The following is a 17,510-nucleotide window of genomic DNA, read 5'->3' on the forward strand; positions in this document are numbered from 1 at the left end:
TGTTTGTCTATATGTGCCCTGTGATTGGCTGGCCACCAGTCCCTTGTGAGGAAAAGCGGTCGAAAATGAATGAATTATTATTATTATAACCAGCGCTGAGTTGGGAAACAACCCATATTGGGTTGTTTTTAACCCAGCATTTTTAAGAGTGCAGAAGATAGAAGTAGATGTCATGTGAAGTACTCATTTGATGCTAAACGACACCGAAAGGTGTCTGCTTCTAAACTGACTTGACTGTGTGACCCCAATGAAGCTCTGGTGCTGACATTAATTAGAGAAAAAAAGCTGCAAAGTCCTAATTTCTTCCTGGGATGTCTTGTCATTACCAAAAACGACCGAAAGAGGGCGCTAGAGCTGCTCTGCGCGCACACATGCACCTGTGCAGTTCCTCCCAGCGTGTGCGCGCGCAAATGACAGCAGAGTCCGCGGTATGTCGGCTTTAAACGCGTGCGCGCGCACACAGACACACACACACACACACACACACTGCGACAGCGCGAGCGTCCCACGGTGACAGCTAACCATGGCTGATGGAGGGGAAGGCGAGGATGAAATCCAGTTTCTGCGAACTGTAAGTCCTGACTGTGTCGCTATGAATGACGTCTAGCCGTGACTGCGTGCTCGTTTACGGACGTGCTGTCAGGGCAGCCAGTTTACCGCATTATCGGCGGCGGCTCCCAGCGATATAGTAGAGTCACCGGCCCGGAGCTCTGCGTGCATGCCTCCCGCTGGCCGCATCGATGAGGGGGGCGATGGAGGAATGTGTTGCAGTGGGGCTTCCGATAATGCGAGTTTCGGTAACGTCTTCGTGGGTTTGTGTGTCGGGTGGATGCGGGGGGCGCAGTGCGGTGCTGAGAGTCAGCATAAAACTCTGCTGCATCTCCTTGTCTCGCCTCCTCTTCCCTCCCCAAGCCAAGCCGTTAGCAAAAGCTGCAAAAGGCAACATAATAAAGTTAACTCCAGATGAACTTCTGGGTTACAAAAAACTGCTTGGTTTTACGACTGCTATCAGACCAGCATCCACGTACTCGGATTTCTCAGGCCCTGTGAGAATATGACCAAAACACGCATGGCCCCCACTCTTTTGGGGGGATTCTCCAATCACAGCCACGGGACTACTGGGGCTCCACCACACCAATAAAGCTGCATTCCCTCATGGAATCATGTTGACAGTTAGAGCGAATAGAATTTTACTCTAAATCATTCAAATTCAATTCATCTGTTTGAGAAAGCTAAAAAAAAGTCAACACTAAACGTGTTATTGTTTCACAATTGTAGTTTTACACAGCTAGCTAATGTTAGCTCGCTAATGTTAGCTCGCTAATGTTAGCTCGCTAATGTTAGCTCGCTAATGTTAGCTCGCTAATGTTAGCTCGCTAATGTTAGCTCGCTAATGTTAGCTCGCTAATGTTAGCTCGCTAATGTTAGCTTGCTAATGTTAGCTCGCTAATGTTAGCTCGCTAATGTTAGCTCGCTAATGTTAGCTCGCTAATGTTAGCTACAGTAGAGGCAATGAGCACTAAATACCTATAAATATGACTACAAATCATTCAAATTACAAAGACAAAACCACAAATTTGTTAGTAATATGTAATAGGAGTACTACAGTATGACAGTACTACTCTCAATAAATATGAGGCATCAGTAATACTGTCTACTCTATATTACTGTTGTTGATGTTATGCTTGCTCAGCTATTATGATGGTTATATTTGTGTATGTTGTAGTATAGTTGTGTAAATATTTCAGTTGTCTCAAAAGAAAAAAAATATCATATGATAGATATAATACATGATATTGCTCTGCATGTCCATTGTAGTGGTCATACCCCCCCCTCCCCGCTCCCCACTGTACCACAAAAACCACATGACTGAGCTTGCTTCCAGGGACATGGTCCCTGGGTTGCACTACTTTTTGTCAGATGCGGCGTCGGGTTTCACTTGAAAGTAAAGTAAGCACTATCAGACAGCTCTTTGAGCTGCTTCCTGGATCCACCAGGATCACTCTCACATGATGTCTGCTGGAGAGAGCTGCTGCAGCGTACAGGAGATGAGATGGAGCCTCATGGGTTCCATGCAGGGATTGTCTCTGTGATTCTAGAGTAGGAATAGTTGAATGAGAACAGAGGGCTGTGCTCTTTTTAATCTAAAGGTAATCACAGCGAATGCAAGAGAAGATGAGATGTTCAGAGAGAAGCATGCAGAGAATAACAATACGTTTCACATCAGTGGAACATTCATTTGAAGAAAAGTAGCCAACAATGAAAAAAAGACATAAAACAAATCAGGTACGTTTTGAAGGTGGCACGGCGAACCAGTGGTTAGCGCGCAGACCTCACAGCTAGGAGACCAGGGTTCAATTCCTCTGCCATCTCTGTGTGGAGTTTGCATGTTCTCCCCGTGCATGCGTGGGTTTACTCCAGTTTCCTCCCACATTCCAAAAACATGCTAGGTTAATTGGAGACTCCAAATTGTCCATAGGTATGAATGTGAGTGTGAATGGTTGTTTGTCTATATGTGCCCTGTGATTGGCTGGCCACGGTGTACCTCGCCTCTCGCCCAAAGACAGCTGGGATTGGCTCCAGCACCCCCCCGCCCCCGCGACCCGTGTGAGGAAAAAGCGGTAGAAAATGAATGAATGAAAGGTACATTCAGAAATGTAAACGTTATGTTACCAATAGCCATTTTTTATACAAAATAAACCACTGATGTTATGATAACATAATATGTCATCTTTCACTCTCTTAAGTTAGACAGGTTAGTGTTTACCCTACTGGTGATGTGTCGTTGCAACAGTAATCGGTGTTTGTGACATGTATTTTCATACTGTCTGTAAAAGGTTTGCAGCATTTCTTGATTTGCTGACTCAGCTGTATTGTGCTGTATGATGGGCTGGTTTATTTGTCAGCTGGTGGTCATTTACACTGTAGATTTACACTAGACCAGGGGTCAGCAACCCACGGCTCCAGAGCCGCATGTGGCTCTTCAGCCTCTTTGTTGTGGCTCCCGTCACATTGCTCAAGTATTTTTTTTTAACACCCGAATGGGGAAAATACGCATCTTTGAAAAAAATCCGACTTTCCAGACCAAGACTACTTGATCAACTCTGAACTACTTTGATACCCCAAAATTCCCTCCAAATCTGGCAGTCAATCAAAATCTTGGGAGACTCGCAATTCGCTCTGAATGTGAGCACGTCTCTCATTCATTCATTCATTCATTCATTTTCTACCGCTTATCCTGACGAGGGTCGCGGGGGTGCTGGAGCCTATCCCAGCTGTCTTCGGGCGAGAGGCGGCGTACACCCTGGACTGGTGGCCAGCCAATCACAGGGCACATATAGACAAACAACCATTCACACTCACATTCATACCTATGGACAATTTGGAGTGGCCAATTAACCTAGCATGTTTTTGGAATGTGGGAGGAAACCGGAGTACCCGGAGAAAATCCACGCATGCACGGGGAGAACATGCAAACTCCACACAGAGATGGCCGAGGGTGGAATTGAACCCTGGTCTCCTAGCTGTGAGGTCTGCGCGCTAGCCACTTGAGCACGTCTCTGCTGTTTTTAAATGATGTTTTGCGGCTCCAGTCTATTTTTCTTTAGTGAGCCAGGGGGTAAAATGGCTCTTTTGATTGTAAAGGTTGCCGACCCCTGCACTAGACTTAGTAAGGTTGAGTTATTTCCAAAAAATGTGTGGGGGTGCATTCAGCATCGTCCAACCTCCTCCACACGCTCGTTGGCAAAATAGTCCACTTCATTTTTATTTGTGATACATTTTTTATTTATTATTGGGAGAGAGTTTTTTTTCTGAATGACATTTTTATCATGTGACACCCCTACTACATTTTTAGGATAGATTTAAGATGCTCATAGGTTGCATCAGTCACTTCCTTTTCCACGGTCGCTGAAATCTGGGAAACAATGTGCAAATATACGTTGACATTCTTTAAAAATTTATTTTTTCAACAATTCCGAGTAGGATGGATCCCTTCCAAAACATTTTGCTTTTTAATGTTGGTGAGAAACGAAAAACATTTGATCTTTTGGTTACTGTGACTGTAGGGTAAAAGTTGAAACTGACGTTGAACATGATCTCCCCGTTGCAAGTGAAGCATTGCACACCATTAAATCACCATTAAACATCCAGCAGACCAGTACATTCATCTCAGCTCATCACTGAGCCGAGCATGACAGCAACAACTTTGTAATCCTGTTTTGAGAAGATGTGCGGAATAGGCTAATTAAAGCCAACCATGCAGTAAGAATTGTTCATCTTTCTGGCTAAATGCAAAATTAACCAGTTCCTTGGTAGGTTAGCTCCCAAAAGCAAATAGTAATATGGTAAAAATATAGTGTAAATATGATGTAATGGGTAGAAATATTAATATATCGATTTGATCAGTTGGGAGAGTACTGCCAATGCGAATCATTATGAAGCTTCTGCAGCTTCCGCATGAAACTTAAGTGTTCCATTTCACAGTTGAATGAATTATTTAGGATCCTCATTAGCGGAGGACGTCCTTGGGGCGAGTGGTCCAGGGATTTGTATTGTCCCCAGAGAATGCCTCCCAATGAGCCACCCACTTATGGAAAAAAATGCTCCGATCGGATCAATATCAACGGATTTCTGTAAAAATGCGTGTGATCGGAACATGCCTTTCAATCGAACAATCAAACAGTGATTAAGTTTATTGATACAATGTAAAGTAAACCTCTGTGCAACATTAGTATTATTATTATTATTGTCCAGATGCTAGTTTGGAGATTGTTTGTATGAGTATAAAACCTATTGTGCCCATTCTGCCAGTACAATATTATCCTAAATTCATCAAGGGAGCGATGTTCTCCATGTAAGGCCATGCTGACCGGGCTGAGCAGAGAGTGACTGTCGTTGTTTAGAGCAGGCCGAGGACCAGTAGTACAGTAGTACTTCATACGCTGATAAGACTATTACTGAAATTGGAAAACTAAACTGTTACTCACTGAATTTCACCTCTGACACATTTCCTTTGTGGGACGTATAAAGGCATGTCTTATCTTATATATACTGGTTACCTGGTTTAGGTCCGATGTCCCTCAGCGGCAGGAGAGTCATAAGCTTTGTGATGGGTCTGGACAATGGTAATGATAATAATATGGCAGTTATTATACAGATTCATAAAATACATGCAGTTCACATCGGCCTACTTCAGCGAATGGCAAAGAAAAGTAGCATCATGTTTTTCTCCTCCCTGACCTCCCGTTGAAGGATACACTGCAGGTGTATGTGTGCAAACACTTTGACGAATGGGCTCGGAGGAGCACCTCATAGATCACGAATGACGATGCTATTTAAAGCTATGGGTCCATTTTATACTGTCGTGTTATGGTTACATTGCTGTAATTATGATGGTCCCTTCGGCCTCAATGTGGCAAAGGTACCACTGAATGTACTGCTCTAAGTTAGGGTGTCCCATATAAGATCTCATGGGGGAACGGGACAGTACATTAAATAAACTGTTGGAAAGTGAAGCCACTTGGTTTACCTCTACAGAGAAAGACGCTTATGCCCGTCTGATTTTTAGTAATGTCCCCCCTCCATCCCATGTACAGTACTTGTTTTGAAAATCAATGGTAATGGTTTAATTTCATTTGAACATGCATCAGATTACAATTGAGTGCATCCCATAATCAGTTCACAGTTCCACATGTCTAAAAGGAGTAGGAAGAAGCAAAGCTTATTAAATCCTACCCCTCCATCTGGTATTTTTACAATCAGTAACTGTTACATTTGTTCACTTCCTGCTTTCCTAATATAGTTTAGGTTTTTAAAAAATTTTATTTAATTTTATTTTTGACACGTACCGATTTAATTTAATTTAATTTAATTTAATTTAATTTAATTTAATTTAATTTAATTTAATTTAATTTAATTTAATTTAATTTAATTTAATTTAATTTAATTTAATTTAATTTTTTGTCACGTACCGAAGTAGGAGGTGATATGACCATCCAATGACATAATGGGTACCATAGTAAGTGTCAATATAGTGATATATATAGCACATCATGACTGGTTCAAGACTCTTCATCCTTGTATTTAGCAAACATCAACTGCTTGTATTGTTTCTTATTGCTTATTAAATCCTACCCCTCCATCTGGTACTTTTACAATCAGTAACTGTTACATTTGTTCACTTCCTGCTTTCCTAATATAGTTTAGTTTTTTTTTTATTTTATTTAATTTTTGTCACGTACAAATTAAATTAAATTAAATTAAATTAAATTAAATTAAATTAGCCTATACTGCCTCCTCTCTTGTAGAGAAGTATTGGATGACATTTTTAGGTAATTGGTTATTTTTCGCCTTATGCATTGTTTTAGCTGTTTGAAGATGAACTATATCACAAGTATTTGTGATTTTAGAAATAAGGAGTTAGTATTTTCAATGGCCTGCATCATTTGGTGCAGTCCTGATAAGAAACATAACATATAACATACCTGAATAATATTTTGAACCCTTATCATGTTATTTACGATATCAACAGAATTCATTGATCTGATGTATTTATTTAGTACACAGTCGTGTCTAGTCATGAAGCCGAATGTTTCCCTGTTTTTCTCTCCTCTCTGCTCTGATTACATCATCATTGACGCATCCCTTCCTCCACACTGACTTTGCCAAGCTTTTAAACCCTCCTCCGCTGACCTGCCCACTGTCGTTTTGTGTATCTTTCAAATCCCTGAATGCAACACACACACACACACAGAAAAAGCATGAATAGGTGCATGCATGATTTCACTTCAATGTTTACTGTTTTATCACAGAATGATATATTTCTTTCCTGTATGGCCTGAATTCGACTTACCTTTTCTTTATTAGTGACCAAAACCCTCCAAAATGCACTACTTTTGTTCTTCCGGAAAGCCCAAAAATTGTTTTACAATTCTAGTTTTACATGCAGAAAACAATTGAAAATGCATACTAATGCAAATACACTCACCCCTCCTTACATCATCGTTTGAATCCCTCTCTCTTACTCTGTCCCGCTTTGCCAAAAATCAACTAAAGATTAAATGATGGCTGTTTTGTGGAAGACGTCAGTCATGTTACATTGATCAGACATTACCTTGACAGTGCATGTGGTCATGCATGTGTCCTCTCATTCAGTGTGGAAGTGGTATGTTTTTGGCTTCTTATTTTGTCCTTCATCCCCACTAAGCTTGCTAGCATGCTATGTGCTTATTTATGTCCCTGCAGTCCCAAGCCCAAAGTCGCTTCTTGCAACGCTTTATATACAGTATATGACGTAACAGGTCAAAGCACAAAGCATAAGTGCCATTTCACATTTTGGGAGGTACTTAAAGGTACAGTGGAGCTAAACATATAAACAGTCAAGCTGTGGAGTGGAAGTATTGTCATTTAGTGCCTGAAACATCCTGACTGAAGTGTAAACAATGGAGAACTGTATCTATTTTCTGCAAAGGAATTAGACCTATGACATTTAAGCTGAAACAAACTATGGCCATAGTCTGATTCCCGTGTGTTTGTAAACACAGCAAGTGTCTGCTACTTGTCCCGTGTGTGTGTGTGTGTGTATACGGAGGGACATGCTATCAGAAAGTCATTGTGTTGATTTCCAGCAACCTTACATGGCTCGGTATGTAAGTGGTATTCCCTCCGCCCACGTCTTCCATGAAACGTGGATGACAACTAGCCGAAACTATTTCATATAACCAAATAGAAGATTGTCCACGCTATCAGAAATGTTTTAACAAAGATGCCAGAAAGTGGAATGACATGATATTTTACCCTACACACCTTTCACCATCTTGGATTTACATTTTCAGTCATTTTTTACGGAAAGGCTTGTCATACATTTGCAGCTTTTGGATAGTTTTTCTGGAAATCTCAGTAGCCGAAGCAATGCATGGTCACGTGACACATCATGGAGCAGCTCTGCATGTGGGTGTATGTGTGTGTGGGGGGGGGGGGCTGAGGGAAGAGGAAGCAGGTCCGGGGTCAAGCGATAATGCTGTGCAAGATAGACAAGAAGAAACCTGACTGTAATTGTGTTGCAAATATAATACATCACATAAGAATCTAGATTAGATTAGATTATTATTAATTTTTTATTATTATAAATTATATTTTTTTATTAAATATTTATTTATTTGAATTTTTATTTATTTGAATTTTTATTTATTTGAATTTTTATTTGAATTATTTGAATTTTTATTTGAATTTTTATTTGAATTTTTATTTTTATTTTTTCGATCTTTATTGTTATTGCTCATGTTACTGGTACCGGGCAACAAAATGCAGTTAGCATCCAACCAGAAGTGCAAATTTATAAATACCTTATAAGTAAATAAATGAAGAAATAAAATCGAGCTGTAAAAGGACAGATATATTTACTATATATAACTATAACAGGCTATGACTATGATACAGTGTGGATATATACAGGGATATAAATATAAATATACATGAATGTGACAAGATATAATAGTAATTATGTACAGTAGTGCAATAAAGTAGTGCAATGAAGTGACGGGGGGGGGCAGAGTTCAACAAGGAGACAGCTGTTGGGAAAAAGCTGTTCCTGACCCTGGTGGTTCTTGTTCGTAAGCTACTACATACAGCGTAAGTTGTATGTAGTATATATGTAGTATGTGAAAGTAATGTACGTATATGAAATGATGAGCACAGCTCCTTGACTTTTCCTGACTTAACGTTCCTAAGATGTCCATGTGTGTCTTCTTAGAACGATGAGGTGGTTCTTCAGTGCTCGGCCACAATCCATAAGGAGCAACAGAAACTCTGCCTGGCAGCTGAAGGCTTCGGGAACAGGTTGTGTTTCCTTGAATCCATCTCCAACTCCAAGGTACAGTCGCCCCTCGCCACTTGGCAATTCACATCGCTCTTCGCTCTTATCACGTTTTTTTTTCAAACCCAGATTGATAAATCAGGTTTTGTGGTCGAGTACGTCCTATTATTACACACCGACCATCAACAAATGCCAGACATACATATCTCCTTGAACTCTTAGCCGGCCTGATGAGGAATTGTAATCCGGCATCGGGACAGGAAGATCACAGATTATATGCATTTGTCAAAAATACTACTACTACTACTACTCTGTGCCTAAGTGTTAGAACAAGAAAAGTCAGCTATGTCTGTGCCATGATAGCCTTCCCCCAGCGTGTTCCTAAAGAATTGAAAAAGGGGGGCCAATGTTTGGAGCTGCCAGAAGGAAAAAATACGTGCATTTGAGGAGCTTTCACTTCATCTTGTTGTATTCTTCCCAGCATTTGAGTACACAAATGTTATAAAATGTGTATTGTTTCAGAATGTACCTCCAGATCTGTCAATCTGCACTTTCGTGTTGGAGCAGTCACTGTCTGTTCGAGCACTTCAGGAGATGCTGGCCACTACTGAGGAGACCAATGAGAGCGTGAGTAGGAACAGAGACCAAACACATGGACACACTGTATGTCCAAACATTTGCACTTTTTCTATGAGAGCACTTGAACCATTATTCAGTTACTCCGCAAGCCAGACACTGTCGGTGGTAAACTACATCCGTTGACACAGCCACCCTGGAATGGACAATGGAAGTGTGGTGGCCGACTCACACTAGCAACCTCCACCAAACATATATTTACATTAATTATATGCACCAGTGGGGGCGACACTGGAGGCATGTCGGGTGGAAGGTCTTGCTCAAGGACAAGACAGCAAGGTGACCAGGATGGAAGGAAGCATCAGCAGGGTTCTAACTGGCAAACCTCCATTTCCATTTCCTGGAAGACCTGCCCTACCCAGAGAGCCACTGCCCCTCAATAATAATAATAATAATAATAATAATATTAATTCATTTTCTACCGCTTATCCTCACGAGGGTCGCTGGGGGTGATGGAGCCTATCCCAGCTGTCTTCAGTGGCCAGCCAATCACAGGGCACATATAGACAAACAACCCTTCACACTCACATTCATACCTATGGACAATTTGGAGTCGCCAATTAACCTAGCATGTTTTTGGAATGTGGGAGGAAACCGGACACCCGGGGAAAACACCCGGAGAACATGGAAACTCCACTCAGAGATGGCCGAGGGTGGAATTGAACCCTGGTCTCCTAGCTGTGAGGTCTGCGCGCTAACTACTCGTCTGCCGTGCCGCCATAATAATATTAATTAATTAATAATGAATTAAAATAATTAATAAATAATAATAATAATGGTAATAACAATAACAACAGGCGGCACAGCGGTCTAGTGGTTAGCGCGCAGACCTCACAGCTAGGAGACCAGGGTTCAATTCCACCCTCGGCCATCTCTGTGTGGAGTTTGCATGTTCTCCCCGTGCATGCGTGGGTTTTCTCCGGGTACTCCGGTTTCCTCCCACATTCCAAAAACATGCTAGGTTAATTGGCCACTCCAAATTGTCCATAGGTATGAATGTGAGTGTGAATGGTTGTTTGTCTATATGTGCCCTGTGATTGGCTGGCGACCAGTCCAGGGTGTACCCCGCCTCTCGCCCGAAGACAGCTGGATAATTTTTATTTTCACAGATGCTGATTTGAATGTAAAAATATTTTAATGCTCTCATTGTTCTGAAGACTCATTTTGTCTTTCTCCTTTTTTTTTTAAAAGACGGTCCAAGGCGGTGGCCATCGCACTTTACTATATGGGCATGCTGTCCTTCTCCGTCACTCTTACAGTGGAATGGTTTGTACACACAAACATGGCATGATTCATTCCTCAAATTCACACTTTCTCAGTACAGTCCCCCATTTATCGCCGTTCATTGGTTCCAGACTCGACCGTGGTAAGACAATTTCCACAAAGCAAGATTTGGTATGAATAAATGGTTTATTAATGTAGTTTGAGCATAGAGAACCTGACTTTAGAACCAAGAAATAACACCCCTATCACCATCACCTTTACACTCATAGTACCTCATATTGTAGACACGAATAGCGATAACAAGACATAAGAACTCACATGTTAGCATCATGTTAGCATCTGTGGTATTTTAAACATAATGTGTGTCTATTGCATTCCATGCTCACGATGACTTTATTAGCATGACTGCTATCTAATGCACACTACGATCACAGCTACCGAGCTGAGTAGTTAGCCCCCAATTAATGTATTCTAAACAACTAAAAACGTACCACTTCCACACAGAATGGGAGGAATAATTATTTTCTCTATTCACCAATGTCAAACTCGATAGGACAGTTAAGGTAATGTAACATTACTGCGACCAGCATACTACAATATGACCTGTCTTTCAATATTTTGGAGTAATAATAGACCATAATTTCCATAGAGTGAAGGAACGATGTCGGAACCAGTGAGTGGCGACGGACGGCTGTGGCTTTAATGTTTGAAGGCATGACAGATAAATGTATTGTATATATTCTTTCTCTTCACAGTACTTGTGCTGTCTGTCCACCTCCCGCTCATCCACAGACAAGCTGGCTTTTGATGTGGGCCTGCAGAAAGACACCACAGGTATTTATAGAACATCTCTAAATCTTTTATCAAATACAAAGTCAATGTCTTCATTTGGTCCTCTGAATCGTCTGCTCGGATTCTTTCTTCATTATGATTAGTTTTTCATAACCGACACCTTTCCATGCTGCACTGTCTTAGGAAATACAGTGACATACTGTATATTGTTTCCTTTATAATTTCTGTGTGTGTGTTCATGCGTAGGTGAGGCATGCTGGTGGACCATTCATCCAGCATCAAAGCAGCGTTCCGAGGGAGAGAAGGTCAGGGTGGGAGATGATCTCATCCTTGTCAGTATCTCATCTGAGAGATATCTGGTAAATAGCTTCATATGTTATGTGTTTTTAAAAACCATGAACCCTGTCAAACACCTTTGGAATCAATAAGAATGAATAATATCATCCAGATCATGGATGGGCAATGATTCCTCATGATGGAATGCAGTTGAGGCTTAACGGCTCAGATGGAGACATGTTGAGAAATGTCTGATTGTGACTCAGATGTTTGTGTTTCTACAGCATCTATCCTATGGCAATGGCTGCCTGCATGTCGATGCAGCTTTTCAGCAGACGCTTTGGAGTGTGGCTCCAGTCTGTTCTGGCAGTGAAGTAGCACAAGGTACGGACATCTTTCCTTTCTCGCTCACTTTGGTACCCTGCCTTTCTTTATTTGCAGGGGGTGCCACACTTAAATGTTTCAGATCATCAAAGAAATGACAACACAACCAAAAACTAAATGTCATTTTTACATTCAACTTTTTAAAAGAGGTGATGGGCCCCTAAAGCGAATAATTGGTTGGGCCCAACTCAAGCCTTGGTGATAACTTTATTGTGTTGACGATAAGCTAAAACTATAAAATACTTTTCCGTTTTCCACATGAAAATATTTCCTTGGGAATAGCCATATAGTGACCATCCCTGGGGATGCTTTGTTTTCATTTCCCACATTAAGGTTTCCTGATTGGCGGAGATGTCCTTCGCCTCCTTCATGGTCACATGGATGAGTGTCTGACTGTTCCATCGGGGGAGCATGGGGAGGAGCAGCGAAGGTCATTTATACAAATACGTAAATTATGTATGAGTTGTGTATGAGTGTGTTTATGACAATAATAATAATAATAATAATAATAATGCTCCATCTGCTGTTCACAGAAGACAGGTCGCAGTTTTATTTGGATCACAGAGATCTAATGTCTAAAGATGAAATGAATAGAGGTGCTGAATTACTGACGCTTTGGGCGAGTGCAGTGGGAAAGGTGGCTTTCATGTCAGGGGTGGGGGCGTGCATGTTATTATAGGAGCTGGACTAGCATATTTGGTCACACACACACACACACACACATATATATACACATGTAGAAAGGTATGAGGTAGAAAGACTTTGAAGTGAATCAAACTGGGGAAACGTCTGTTTGGGAACATTTGTCATTGATAAGTTGGTGCTGGACTCTGTGGAACGCTATAATAATGATAGTTTTAATGTTTCCCATAAGGGATAATGGTGTGGTTTAGTCATGCCAATGGGGGCTGCAGCCGAGGTTGTCTCTTTAGTAATGAATCATGAAGACATTCTATTTAGTTTGGCCAACCATAGTGCTTGATATTGGCATTGTTGGATTTATGCCACCAGGACGGTGCATTACGAGGGTGGAGCGGTGTCCAGTCATGCAAGGTCCCTGTGGAGGCTGGAGACACGGCGCGTTTTGTAAGTGATTTACACACAAACAAACACCGTGAATCACACACAACACATTATTTACACAAGCAGCATTGGGCCGTGCCTAGATATCTGCATCCACCATGTTTCTGTCACTTTAAAGTTATAGGACAACATTGGGTCTTGCCTAGATATCTGCACCATCATGTTTCTGTCACTTTAAGGTTGTAGGACAACATTGGGCCGTGCCTACATGTCTGCGTCCACCATGTTTCTGTCACTTTATATTCACTGTCACTATAAATATTCTACATACTTAAAACATACTCACAGGTTAAATCAGAACACATTTGTTTTTAATGGACAGATGGTCAGGAATAAAATGTGTTGAATAGTTGAAGCCAAAGTTGAAAGTATTACCTTGTGACTTTGTCTTCCATGTATTCAAAGTGTTGATCTTGCAGTGTTTTCAATGGCTATTGTGTAATCCATCTAACCATGTTGTTGTTTTTGTTTGGGTTGGTGTCCAGGTGGAGTGGGAGTCATATTCGTTGGGGACAGCCATTCAGACTGAGACATGTGACTAGTGGGAAGTATTTGAGTCTAACAGACGATAAAACGCTCCAACTCATGGAAAAAGAAAAGGCCGATGTCAAGTCAACAGCCTTTTGTTTCAGATCGTCCAAGGTATGCATACATAGCATAGAAGTCAGTGCCATCGTTTCTCCAAAATACCTATATCCTGTAATATAAACCTGAATATAAACCACACCCACGCACACATTTGTACATATAGAAGCCACATTTGTATTGTAGCATGGGCTTTTTACTGCTCTCAAGTGGACAGCCCAGGTTGTCTCATTGCCTCGCGTCCGAGCAGGCTTCATCAGTTTATGTTGAAGACTAGGTAGGACAGCTCTAGTCTAGATAGACAAGTGTCTAGAGCAGGGGTCTCAAACTCAATTTACTTGGGGGCCACTGGAGCTCGGGTCTGGGTGAGACTGGGCCGCATCAGGTTCCCCCCCCCCAAAAAAATTTTATTAAAAACCAAAAAAATTTTAAAACTTCGCTTTGGTTCCAATTTTCTACAAGAAAAGCTCTGATAAAACATTCCACTGTTCTCAAATATCTTACTTTTTACTTTTCTACACAAAATAAGATGAAAAATAAATAAACAAATCAAGAATAAAGAAAATCAATCAGTAACAAATAAATAAATATAATAATAAACGCAAACTAGAGAGCTAGTGACCTAAACGGTAGCCTTCAAGTTATTTCCTTTAAACTTAAATAGCCAAAAACTTACCACTTCCACACGGATAGGGAGGATAGCTATTGACAGTTATTTAACCTTTAACATGAACATGATACCATACAGCATCCATATCAAACTTGCGCGGGCCGCACTAACATTAAACTTTCATATCAAGGCGGGGGCCTCAAACTAGTGTCCTGCGGGCCACATATGGCCCGCGGGCCGCGTGTTTGAGACCCCTGGTCTAGAGCATGTCATCTCTCACCACCGAGCTTTGTTAACTCTCTAGACCGACAACTTTAGACTAGAGCTGTCCTATCTGCAGCATAGCAATCATCAATGGGTTCAGTGTCCTGACAATACAACGTCCTGGATGAACGATATGTAGATCCAAGGCTGGTTTCAGCTCATGTTGTCCTTGTTTGTTTGTCTTGTAGGAAAAGGTTGAGCATAGTGTGAAAAAGGAAGTGGATGGAATGGGAATCCCTGACATTAAGTACGGTGACTCGGTGTCTTACATTCAGCACATCGACACTTGTCTGTGGCTCACCTACCAGACGGTTGATGCCAAAAGTGCACGGATAGGGGAAGTTCAGAGAAAGGTATGTACCAGTACCGTATGTATGACGAGAGAGTAAATAAACATGTATGTAAACATTGACATGTAACCTTAACATTTACTGACACATACTGTATACTGCATATAGTACTGTGTATGGTGTCAGTATGTCAATACATAGCCAACAGTGGTCAGCCAACTTTACACATTACAGATTACAGACTAATTAGTCCAATTGATAAAATCCATCTTGAATTGTTCCTGTTAATTATTCATTCATTCATTCATTTTGTACCGCTTTTTCCTCACAAGGGCCACAAGGGTGCTGGAGCCTATCCCAGCTGTCTTTGGGCGAGAGGCGTACAGGGTACACCCTGGACTGGTCGCCAGCCAATCACAGGGCACATTTAGACAAACAACCATTCACACTCACATTCATACCTATGGACAATTTGGAGTCGCCAATTAACATAGCATGTTTTTGGAATGTGGGAGGAAACCGGAGTACCCGGAGAAAACCCACGCATGCACAGGGAGAACATGCAAACTCCACACAGAGATGGCCAAGGGTGGAATTGAACCCTGGTGTCCTAGCTGTGAGGTCTGCGCGCTAACCACTAGCCCGCCGTGCCGCCCCTGTTAATTATTATTATGAATTATTATTACAAGAAACAAGACAGCTGGGATAGGCTCCAGCTTGCCCCTGTGACCTTAGTTAGGATAAGCGGCATAGAAAATGGAAGGATGGATAATGTACCCGGATATCTTTGATCCCGTTTTTTTGATTTGTGTCTGTTGTTTCTTATCGTAAGGCCATAATGCACCACGAAGGTCACATGGATGACGGGCTGACTCTGTCTCGGTCACAGCATGAAGAGAGTCGCACTGCCAGAGTGATACGCAGCACCGTCTTCTTGTTCAACCTCTTCATCAGGTGGCTTGGCGATCATCTCCCCACAGACAACCTTTTACATACATGGACAATGGCTTTTACTTGCACCATAATAAGATAGCATAAAAAGAAGCTATTAATACGTTCTCCGTTTTTAAATAACAACACATGTCTATGAATGTGCCTATAAATAGACCCGGATGTCATTTGAGTTAAAAATAAACCCGATACTGAGTCAGGCTGTGATGAACAATAAAATTTTGTATCCTCTTATGTTGAACAGGAGTCTGGATGCATTAAGAACAAAAGGAAAGACCGCAAGTTTTGATCTACCCATTGATTCAATCAGCCTGAGTCTGCAAGATCTGATTGGCTACTTCCAGCCCCCCGGGGATCACCTTGACCATGAAGACAAGCAAAACCGCCTGAGAGCTTTGAAGAACCGACAGAACCTCTTCCAAGAAGAGGTGGTGTATATGTGTGTGTGGGAGAAAATGATGATTAGTTCACTGACATGACAAAATTACGCTAAACGACTACATAGTATACACCTTTATCTGTTATCTTTATACACATTTTATTGGGATGTGAACTACGGGCACATTATCCCTTTTCCAGGACTAGTTTTGATACTAGTTTGATACTAGTTTTGGTATTCCTTTAGTCATGGAGACATTTTAAAGCCACAGAGAACCACAGAACTGCATCTGGCCGCTGAGCCATTGAATGCACCACAAGTATAACTAATGTATGATAAATGGCTTCAGCATCAGGACCCAATACTGTTTGGAGTGGCAAACTGACAGACTGAGCAAAAATTGTATCAAAGCAAGAAAAAGCTCTTCAATTAAGCTATTTGGATTGAACACACATCTATAATAAAGACATTTAAGTACAAAACGTATGAGAGAACTCGCTGACTCAGCTTACCTGAGTGCATTCAGGAATAATCTGTGTTTACAGGGCATGATCAGCCTGGTATTGGAATGTATTGATCGACTCCACGTGTACAGCAGTGCTGCTCATTTCACTGAAGCAGCTGGAAGGGAGGCGGGGGAGGCCTGGGGCTCCATCCTTAACTCTCTGTACCAACTACTAGGTATGCATTCATTCATGTGGACACCGACACCAGCAGGTCTTACCCAGGGTCTTACCGTGATGTGTTTCTTCCAGCTGCACTCATCCGGGGAAACAGAAAGAACTGTGCTCAGTTTTCGGGTTCTTTAGACTGGCTCATTAGCAGGCTGGAGAGACTGGAGGCCTCCTCTGGTAAGTCAGCCGATGATGCATATGAGCAAATGGCGCTTGATCTGTCTCCCTTACTTCGGCTGCTATTTATTGCATAACTTTCATTTAATGGTCTGTGTTCTGTGTGTCGTAGGCATACTAGAGGTGCTTCACTGCGTGCTGGTGGAAAGTCCAGAAGCATTGAACATAATCAAAGAAGGACACATTAAGTCCATTATTTCTCTTCTGGACAAACATGGACGCAACCACAAGGTAGATGGCATATTTGTCTTCAGCTGTGTTTCATATGGAAGATGTTTTTGACCTCTAATATTCAAACAACATATGAAAACCAACAGTTAGGGCCCGAACAATAGTGTTTCTGTCACTTTAAGGTTATAGGACAACATTG

General features: G+C 41.5%; 1 protein-coding gene across 8 annotated transcripts in view; it reads left to right on the forward strand.

Annotated features, from left to right (window-relative positions):
• The first annotated feature begins 125 nt into the window (after nucleotides 1-125).
• The window catches only part of ryr2a (ryanodine receptor 2a (cardiac)), a 73,734-nt gene continuing 56,349 nt past the window's right edge, over nucleotides 126-17,510 (forward strand). For all 8 annotated transcript variants that reach the window (XM_058061892.1, XM_058061897.1, XM_058061894.1 and 5 more), the window contains exons 1-16: nucleotides 126-571; nucleotides 8,753-8,872; nucleotides 9,338-9,442; nucleotides 10,643-10,717; nucleotides 11,431-11,509; nucleotides 11,714-11,826; nucleotides 12,028-12,127; nucleotides 12,461-12,557; nucleotides 13,139-13,213; nucleotides 13,696-13,852; nucleotides 14,858-15,022; nucleotides 15,792-15,913; nucleotides 16,155-16,338; nucleotides 16,835-16,970; nucleotides 17,045-17,140; nucleotides 17,253-17,371. In XM_058061892.1, coding sequence (XP_057917875.1) covers nucleotides 524-571; nucleotides 8,753-8,872; nucleotides 9,338-9,442; nucleotides 10,643-10,717; nucleotides 11,431-11,509; nucleotides 11,714-11,826; nucleotides 12,028-12,127; nucleotides 12,461-12,557; nucleotides 13,139-13,213; nucleotides 13,696-13,852; nucleotides 14,858-15,022; nucleotides 15,792-15,913; nucleotides 16,155-16,338; nucleotides 16,835-16,970; nucleotides 17,045-17,140; nucleotides 17,253-17,371 — 1,791 coding nt within the window. In that variant the 5' untranslated portion in view covers nucleotides 126-523. The remainder of the gene's footprint in view (nucleotides 572-8,752; nucleotides 8,873-9,337; nucleotides 9,443-10,642; nucleotides 10,718-11,430; nucleotides 11,510-11,713; nucleotides 11,827-12,027; nucleotides 12,128-12,460; nucleotides 12,558-13,138; nucleotides 13,214-13,695; nucleotides 13,853-14,857; nucleotides 15,023-15,791; nucleotides 15,914-16,154; nucleotides 16,339-16,834; nucleotides 16,971-17,044; nucleotides 17,141-17,252; nucleotides 17,372-17,510) is intronic.

The sequence above is a fragment of the Doryrhamphus excisus genome, chromosome 22 (genome assembly GCF_030265055.1).
Source record: "Doryrhamphus excisus isolate RoL2022-K1 chromosome 22, RoL_Dexc_1.0, whole genome shotgun sequence".
Taxonomy (NCBI): domain Eukaryota; kingdom Metazoa; phylum Chordata; class Actinopteri; order Syngnathiformes; family Syngnathidae; genus Doryrhamphus; species Doryrhamphus excisus.